This window comes from Lytechinus variegatus, chromosome 14, assembly GCF_018143015.1.
Source record: "Lytechinus variegatus isolate NC3 chromosome 14, Lvar_3.0, whole genome shotgun sequence".
In the NCBI taxonomy this organism is placed as follows: Eukaryota; Metazoa; Echinodermata; class Echinoidea; order Temnopleuroida; family Toxopneustidae; genus Lytechinus; species Lytechinus variegatus.
In genome coordinates, this window is record NC_054753.1 from 31509543 (window position 1) to 31519046 (window position 9504).

At 34.8% G+C, this 9504-nt stretch overlaps 1 protein-coding gene across 1 annotated transcript; it reads left to right on the top strand.

The window, feature by feature from the left end:
* The first annotated feature begins 5566 nt into the window (after positions 1 to 5566).
* Positions 5567 to 8111, top strand: LOC121427309. Its single transcript, XM_041623647.1, has 4 exons — positions 5567 to 5652; positions 6014 to 6178; positions 7583 to 7732; positions 8100 to 8111. The coding sequence occupies exons 1-4, from the start codon at positions 5620 to 5622 to the stop codon at positions 8109 to 8111; spliced, it is 360 nt and encodes a 119-aa protein (XP_041479581.1). The 5' UTR covers positions 5567 to 5619.
* The last annotated feature ends 1393 nt before the right edge of the window (positions 8112 to 9504 follow it).

The following is a 9504-nucleotide window of genomic DNA, read 5'->3' on the forward strand; positions in this document are numbered from 1 at the left end:
ATCAATTGACCGTCTAACATGGCCGAAGTCATTCGACGTTCGCCTTAAACTGACTCAACATGACTAGTGTAGACTTTACATCATGCTGTAGTTTACATCAGGTTTACACCTCTACGCTTGAGAAACGCCTTCACTCAATGGACATCATAACGTCGTACTTAAAACTGTCGACATCAACGTCAACGTGGTCAACGTCTACGGGGTTAACGCCATCTACATATAAAAAAAATACCAAGGCATAAAAACTACCTATCCCTAACAAGAGAATTCATGCATAATATGCAGAATTTACGATTCTATCAAAATATCACCATGAATTCTCACCAGTATTAACATCATTATTTTATATTAACTAGTTAAATCGACTAAAAAACCACAAATATCTTCAATTGAGTAAAGTGATTATTTCACGCAAAGTTAAATAAAGATTAATAATTTTAATCTGAATATAAACATGGAGGAAATTTGACATCACATGGGCGGCATTTCATTGATGGACTGATTTATCACAGTATCAGCGATTCTATAGCCAATAAAAATCAAGGAAATTTGTAAACTGGAGGACTTAAAGGAATGCTCCGGGCTGAAGATATTTATATGTAATTAAATAGAGTAAAATTCACCCAGAAATGCTGAAAATTTCATCAAAATCTAAATTAAAATTCTGGTGAAACAGTTGTAGACATGACTTCATGAATATTCATTTTGTGGGCTGATAATGTCACACCCCCACTTTTCGTTTTGTTGTGTTATTACATTGAATATAATTATCATTTATTCTAATTTGTGTCACTCTTTCGTTGTTACCTTCGATATTTTGTATAGCCTCCTTTTAAACTGTCTTCCGTCTCTCCTTTATACAGTGCGTAACAAAACGAGACAGGTTTGAAAAGTCTATAAAAAATTGTTTCAAAATAATACCTATATTTTGATGCTAATAGATGGTCTGAGATCTTATCTTTGAAATGCCATTAAAAAAAATTGTTCATACTTGAGCGAACACGGGACGTTTTTGTCGGGGGTTCAAAAAGAGGCTTGCGCCAAAATGGCAGAAATAAGAAATTTGATGATTAGACTTTCGGCTAATCAGAAAACTTCCTCTTAATCTTTTCATTATCTTTGTCATAATTTTCGAATTATGCTGTCAAATTTCATTTACAAATTTATTTATTTACCTGAATTATTTTATTTTTCAATTATACTTCTTGAACCTTTGAATTTTCCTTCATAAGCTAAAAGAGAACATATAAAATGGAACAACAACAGATATATTCAAGCAAATAAGTAGAGTTAGAAATGAATTTTGACCGTATAATTCGAATATTATGGCGAAGATAATGAAAAGGTTTAGAGGAAGTCTGCTGATAAGCAAGAAGTCCGACCATCATATTTATCATTTTATGCCATTTTGGCGCAAGCCTCCGTTTTAACCCCAGACAAAAAAATTGCATGTTCGCTCAAGCATGAACGAAACTAAATTATTTTAACGACATTAAAGGATAAGAATTCAGAGCACCTATTGACACTAAAATATAGAGATAATAATTTGAAATCAAAATTTATAGACTTCAAATCTGTCCCGTTTTTTGATACGCATTGTATAGTTTTGTAATGCTGTCTCTACATATTGAAACTAAGTTACAGGGGCTTGACTCCCATACAAGCTTTGCTTTTCTTGGCAAGCCCCTCCTTCTGTTTTATATAGTTTCTAGTCAAAGTTACTTTGGTTAGCATTAGTTCTCATTGTATATACATTCTAATTCTTATGCATTACTCCGATTAATATTGTACTTTAAATTTGAATATGTATTGTCTCTTTGATTTTGTTGTGCTTTGTGAACGGAAAATCAATAAATCTAATCTGATTAAATCATAATAGTTTTTTTTTAATTAATGTGTAAATGATGTGTCTCTATTATATTGAAATACGTTGTAGCAAGAAATAACTAATGCACTAAATCAGTTGTCAATCCAATTGCTTTAGTTCTTGGTAGACAATTTTTGAATAAACTTAATTTCATAGTAAACTATACAAAAGAACAAGTGGGGATATGACATCATCATGCCACCTAACATTGCCTAATGAATTTAAATGAAGACATGCCTACATCTGTTTCACCGGAATAATGCACATCATTAAAATTCGATAAAAATTTTGATCTCAAATTTTCAGCATTTTGCTGTTTGAATTTTACTCTATCTATTGAGATATAGATTTAACAAAAATATTCAGCCCGGAGCATCCCTCTATTAAACTTTGATGAAACGCTCCTTTGAACGTTTTAACCGACGGACGTATCGCCCTTTCATTTCTGATAACATGTTGTTTCTTGTTTTCAAGAATTTGCGTTTTGTTAACAAAATCTGTGATGAAATAATTTAAATTTTTGACATTTTAACTTGTTTTAACGAAATTAAGACAATTCTTGATACCGAGAATTAAATGTATGATGAAAAGGCACCGTCAGAATGTACGCCGGCTGACTAATATACAGAGTGACAGAGGCGTCGATCAGGGGGGGGGGGCGATCGCCCCCAACAATGAAAATATTGGGGGGGGGCAAACATATCGTTCCCCCCAATAATTCCAAATGTGTGCAAAAATAAAATAAGATTGCAATGTTACACCGAAAGCAGCAAGCGAGATTGATATACACAACTCATTCTTTATTTAAACTCGTGTTCAAAATCCGCTTTTCTGATTGGAATATAAAAAAATTTCATCATTTCTGAAGCAAAAACTCATACTTTTCATGACTAAATAGGTAAATAGAATGTCCCCTTTCAATTCTAAACCTCAAATAACTCCTGCTTCGATTCGCAATAATCCTTTGTTGGATATATATCTTGTTCTTTATCAAAAAGTCCATTATACTGTCAATTTGTTTCAGATCAAAATATAAACAATTTCAGCTCGTGCTTCGCGCTCGCATCTATTGTTATTTTAGACACACATCTTAAACATTGGTACCAAAAATGCTTATAAAATATTAAGCTTTCAGGTCAGAATATAAAGAAATTTCAGCTCACTCTCGGCACTCGCATGATCTGTGTAGTGAGATATGTATCCTCCTCATGAGTTACTACAAACAGGTACCTTTTCCTGTTTTCAGTTTAGTATACTAACAAATTTCAACTCGCGCTCGCATTAATTTGTTGGTGAGATATGTGTCTCGTGTCTCTTTCTCATAAGTCATATGAGTCATATATATATATATATATATATAATGTGTGTGTGTGAGTTTGTTTGTTTTGTGTGATCGAGGGCCTTTGAAACGTTGAGTCAGGAATTTGCCCCCCATCTGAAAAATGAATTGACGCCCCTGCCAGAGGCGTCGATCCTGGGGGCAGGGGGGGGGGGGGGCGATCGCCCCACCAATGAAAATATTGGGGGCAAACATATTATTTTGCCCCCTCCAATAATTCCAGATAGATTGTAATGTTCAGCAAGCGAGATTGAGATACACAACTCGTTCTTTATTTAAAATCGTGCTCAAAATGTCCGCTTTTCAAATTGGAATATAAATTTTTCATCATTTCTGTAGCAAAAACCCATACTTTTCATGATGAAATAGGTGAATGTAAATGTCATGTTTTCAGTTCTAAGCCTCAAAAGAACTCCTGCTTCGATTTGCAATCATCTTTTCTTGGATATATATCTTGTTCTTTATCAAAAACATCTATTAAACTGCCATTTTTTCAGATCGAAATATCAAAATTTTCAGCTCGCGCTTCGCACTCGCATCTATTCTTCTTTCAGATACAAATCTTAATCATTGGTACCAAAAATTTAGAAATTCAAGTTTTCAGGTCAGAATATAAAGAAATTTCAGCTCACTCTCGGCACTCGCATGATCTGTGTAGTGAGATATGTATCCTCCTCATGAGTTACTACAAACAGGTACCTTTTCCTGTTTTCAGTTCAGTATACTAACAAATTTCAACTCGCGCTCGCATTAATTTGTTGGTGAGATATGTGTCTCGTGTCTCTTTCTCATAAGTCATATGAGTCATATATATATATATATATATATAATGTGTGTGTGTGAGTTTGTTTGTTTTGTGTGATCGAGGGCCTTTGAAACGTTGAGTCAGGAATTTGCCCCCCATCTGAAAAATGAATTGACGCCCCTGCCAGAGGCGTCGATCCTGGGGGCAGGGGGGGGGGGGCGATCGCCCCACCAATGAAAATATTGGGGGCAAACATATTATTTTGCCCCCTCCAATAATTCCAGATAGATTGTAATGTTCAGCAAGCGAGATTGAGATACACAACTCGTTCTTTATTTAAAATCGTGCTCAAAATGTCCGCTTTTCAAATTGGAATATAAATTTTTCATCATTTCTGTAGCAAAAACCCATACTTTTCATGATGAAATAGGTGAATGTAAATGTCATGTTTTCAGTTCTAAGCCTCAAAAGAACTCCTGCTTCGATTTGCAATCATCTTTTCTTGGATATATATCTTGTTCTTTATCAAAAACATCTATTAAACTGCCATTTTTTCAGATCGAAATATCAAAATTTTCAGCTCGCGCTTCGCACTCGCATCTATTCTTCTTTCAGATACAAATCTTAATCATTGGTACCAAAAATTTAGAAATTCAAGTTTTCAGGTCAGAATATAAAGAAATTTCAGCTCACTCTCGGCACTCGTATCTGTGTATTGAGATCCGTATCCTCCTCATGTGTTACTACAAACGGTCTTAAACAGGCACGCTTTTCTTGATGGTGAGATACGTGTCTGTGTCTCATATATATATATATATATATATGTGTGTGTGTGTGTGAGGGTGTGTGTGTGTGGGTGTTTTGTACGATCGAGCGCTTTTGGAACGTTAATAACTTTGCCCCCCCCAATCTAAAAAATGGATCGACGCCCCTGAGTCCTCTGCTCTCCCAGCTTAGACATTTAATGACGTCATTATCAAATCCTTCCGGGTTCGTATCAATCTGAGAGGCGTTATAATACTATTTTTAAATTGAACTTTATGATCACTTAAGTATAGCATTGCCCTCTTCATTCTTGAAGCTTTAATTTTATATAAAATTTGTCATATTTTGTGATTGGCAATAAATGCCTATACTCATGGGCGGAAATCCCAAGGGGATAGTAGGGGTACACAATTTCAATATCCCCCTACTATTTTTTGGTCTTTTTATGATGGAAAGAAATACATCATTCAAAATCGAAGTAATACATTATTTATGGTGATACCCTTTATTTATTTTTTTTTTGGGGGGGGGGCTTGTCAAATTTTCAGTCCCTGGTCCCCCTACCTTTGGGAAAAGATTCCCACCCTTGTCTATATTTTAGAGCAACTGAGATCTCTCAAAATTTATAAATGAGTTATCATTATCCTCTGTAAGCTATTTACATCTCAGACTTTGTTTTATTCTAAGCTTTATGATTGATCTCCTAAGTTCATAAGGAGATGGCTTCACAACCAATCACAACCCCTCCTTATTCAAATAACAAAATTAATTTATATAAATTAGTTGGAAATAAATCCTCGTTTGAGCATTAGTCCACAGAGGCTCTCCAGTGGGGTATAAGCAAATCAACACACATCAAGCAAATACGTGAATTGTCGAGTTCTTACCTTCATTATTCTGATTATGTCATCATCTGAGAAGATTATGGATTCAGAGGTGATTTCATTTGACAATCATCTAGTCAAAAATGTTTTTCTTCTTTTTATCATGGATTTCGAACATTATGTGTTTATTTTGGAAAGTAGATTTTTTTTTTGCGGTGATATAAAAGAGAGAAAAAAAGGAAGAGGAAGAAGAAAGAGAAGTAAGAAGAAGAGGAGGGAGAAGAAAAAGAAGTCAAAGAAGAAGGAGAAGAAGAAGAAGATTAAAAAAAAAGAAGAAGAACTAGAAGAAGAAAAAGAAGAAGAAGAAGAAGGATGGAAAGGAGGAGGAGAAGGAGGAGGAGAAAAAAACGAAGAAGATATCATTATGATACTATTCTTTTCACCTTTTGTTTTTTTCTGGATATTCTTCTCAGCCAGCTAAACTTCATGCGATCTCATCCATCATTGTCTCTATCATTGTTACCGTCGGGGTGATCGTTGCTACAGCTATCCTAGCCGGGGGTGACTACGGAAGATGCTCGAACTCGTGCATGATCACGGATGGAGGGGCAAGTACCAAAGCTATGACTTCTAGCAAGGTAAATAATGTTTAGGAAATTATGTGACTTTATATTCACACGATGCCTACAAGGAAGATATATTTCTCTCTAAATCAATGAAATATGAAACATAAGACTAACAACGAGATGAAAAAAGCAATGAAACAAACACAATATCTCGACTGTCAATTCTTCGAGGTTAGAAACCAGATGCCATATAGGCAGAATATTTTCGTTATTATTATTAATATTATTATCTTTGTTATTATTATCATAATTATCATCATAATCACCATCATCATTGGATGTATAACGCTTTTATTGGCTTTTTTGTTCAATTGAGGTGGCAGTAGATATATGGATTAAAGTCAAAGTGTTCTAATCCTTTCTCTAACGAGTACTGAAATCTTTAGGAAAATCCATATACTTTGTAAGCTCTGGATCCCTTTTCAAGAACAGTCTTTTGAGATGACCGCACATCCAGGTGTTATAAAATATAAACCATGCATGGCGTTTTAACATAACACCAAATTGTGTTAAAAATAACATACAAAGTGTGCGATGATCATGTTCATGTAACAGTAATCTAAAACCATGAATTTGAACACTGGTGTAAAATGCTCGTTGTGACCTTGTGTTAAAACTGGGGGCCGTTACATAAAGCTGTTCGTAAGATAAGAGCGACTTTAAGAACGACTGGTGAACTTCTCTTATACGCGCTTAACCAAATCGCAAATGAATATACCATGTACCACAAGGAAGGATCACCAGTCGTTCCGGGAGTCGTTCTTAAAGATCAAGTCCATCCCAGAAAAAGTAGATTTGAATGGATATAGAAAATTCAAACAAGAATAATGCTGAAAACTTCTTCAAATTCGGATGGAAAATAAGAAAGTTATGACATTTTAAACTATGGCCTATTTTCACAATTTCTTTTGTTTTTTATTGTTTGAATTATGTTCAATAGTTCATTTTTTACGGATTTAACAATCATGACCATCTTGTTTGAACCACAAAATGTTTAAGCAATCGAATATAATTCCACATGTTTAGGGAGGAATGAAACTTTGTATGACAATGAGGAGAAAATTCAAATATTTCATATTTCATACAATAAAATACAAAAGAAATAGTGAGTGGGTGATGCCATCAGTCCCCTCATTTGCACACTGACCTGGTTGAGCATAACTGTTTCGTGAAATTTAGCAAAACTTTAAAATGTCATAACTTTCTTATTTCCGATTCGATTTCGATGATATTGTCGGTTTTATTCTTGTTGATCTTTCTCTTTCTCTTCAAATCATCTTTTTGTTTGGGTGGACTTGTCCTTTTAAGTCGCTCTTAATTTACGAACAGCTTTATGAAACACCCCCAGGTTTGAACACACCACTATTTGTGCAGTGTAAAATAACACCGTTGTTATAAACTTAATAATGTATATAGGCTAAAGATGTGATGATCATGAAGGGTGATGAAGAGATTGGTATGCAGACAACATGGTATGACTACAGCTCAAACACTTTACAGGCTGAGACACCATCGGGAACATCCGGGGATTTCCTCAATTCAACTATTGTCATTGATTACAACAGGGTAAGGAAAGGCGTTAATCCCGGCGGTCGGGTGGGGGGGGGGGGGGTATTCTCCCTTCTAGTTTCGATATTTTGTACAGCATCGTAGAGTCTTCTCGTCCCCCTGAAGTGACTAGAAATTCGAAGAAAGTACGTGCTATACGTATAATGAAGACATGTCATCAGCATGATCAGGGAGGGTGGGGTGAAGGAATTATGAGACAGAGAGAAAGATGGAGGAAGGAGATGATACATAAAATAGTGAGAGATAGAGGGAGAGAGAGGGGGGGGGGGGACTCGGGGAAACAAGCATATATAAGCACCGGGAAGACAAGTTTAAATTAAATAATGTGTATACGATAATGATCTTTTCACTAATCAATTAACAGATTCATGGATGAAGTTTCTTTAGGCATAATTATGCAGTTCATTCTTTAATGTTATCATAATTTTTTTCAGGAAGTGATTTTTATCAGTATCCCTGATCGACACTCATGCTATGCATCTTCTCTGAGTGGGGATATGAAAGAAATGTCAGATCGATCAATTGAATTTATGGGACGTGAACAGGATCATGAACAGGTAAAGAAAATTACATGTAGTGTTAAACGTATATAGGCTCACGGTCAAACACAGTTTACAGAATTAAACAAATATGTATCAAGGAATTAAAAAAATGGAACCAGTAAAATTATCATGTTATAAAAAGCGTTATAACTGAACGCTCAATTATACGGTTCCCCTGTTGTTTTCATGTTCACAAAGATATCCAATGTCATTTGAAAAATGTCCAGTTATCAATATGTGCCGTATAAACATAGTCCCAGCATATGCTAAATAGATGCGCCCATTTTGAAAACTTTCTAAAAATATGTACTTTTCCAAAATATGCTGTGATATGGTGTACAACACTTTTACGAACTGTCTGGAATCTAGTTGCCCTTAGTTTTCATTTTAAAATATTTGTATAGACGTTTCTTCTGGTACGAAAATGTACATACATTGCAATCAACATTGCAATATAAAATCTTCGACTAACAAATAACGTACAAACTTAACAGTAAAATCAGGAAACCAAAAAATAGCCAATAGTAGATATTGACTTATAAATCACTCCAGCGAATATAAGCAGTCCTAGCCTAGTTTTATTTTTCTGAATTGAAGATTAAGAAGATAAAGTAAGAAGTGAAAAAATGGAGAACAAAGAAAGGAGTAAAGACATCCCTACACAAACCCACATCCTCACTCTTCATAACATCCCTTCTCCCTTCCTACCAGAGCATCCCCCCACTTCTGCATTATGACTTTTAAAAGCTTAAGAAACTACAGACAGCCAATGACGAAACAGAACTCTTTTCATATCATTTTTTTAATCATTATATTGCTAGCATAGTTATGATCATGTCTTTTATCTTTAAGATTGTATAGATTACTCGTGTACACACATATCTTTCTATTTATTTTTTATTGTTTGCTTGTAAATATAACAGTTCTAATTAGCTTCTTTTCTGGACCCCATGGAAGACCAGCAGTGTCGTGCCTGTCACAGCTGAATATGGGTTATCCAGCCGATTCCATTTTGTTGTTTCTCTCACTCTTAGATATGTATGTATTTGTCTTTTTCAATGTATTCTGGATCGGAAAAATAAATACTATACTATACTATACTTCCTTTTAAAGGATGTTAGTATTTATGTTTAGTTAGTTTACTCCAACGATGTTGTAGGACGAAGCCTGTTCATCGATCAAAGTAGAAATTTCTATTGTTGCTCTCCTTCAGACAAAATTAGATGC

Excerpts from the sequence above, each read along its gene's own strand:
- LOC121427309 (XM_041623647.1), top strand. The coding sequence starts at position 5,620 with ATGTCATCATCTGAGAAGATTATGGATTCAGAG. Across the intron at positions 5,653-6,013 it reads AGAAGATTATGGATTCAGAG|CCAGCTAAACTTCATGCGAT; the intron begins GTGATTTCATTT and ends TATTCTTCTCAG. Across the intron at positions 6,179-7,582 it reads AAGCTATGACTTCTAGCAAG|GCTAAAGATGTGATGATCAT; the intron begins GTAAATAATGTT and ends TAATGTATATAG.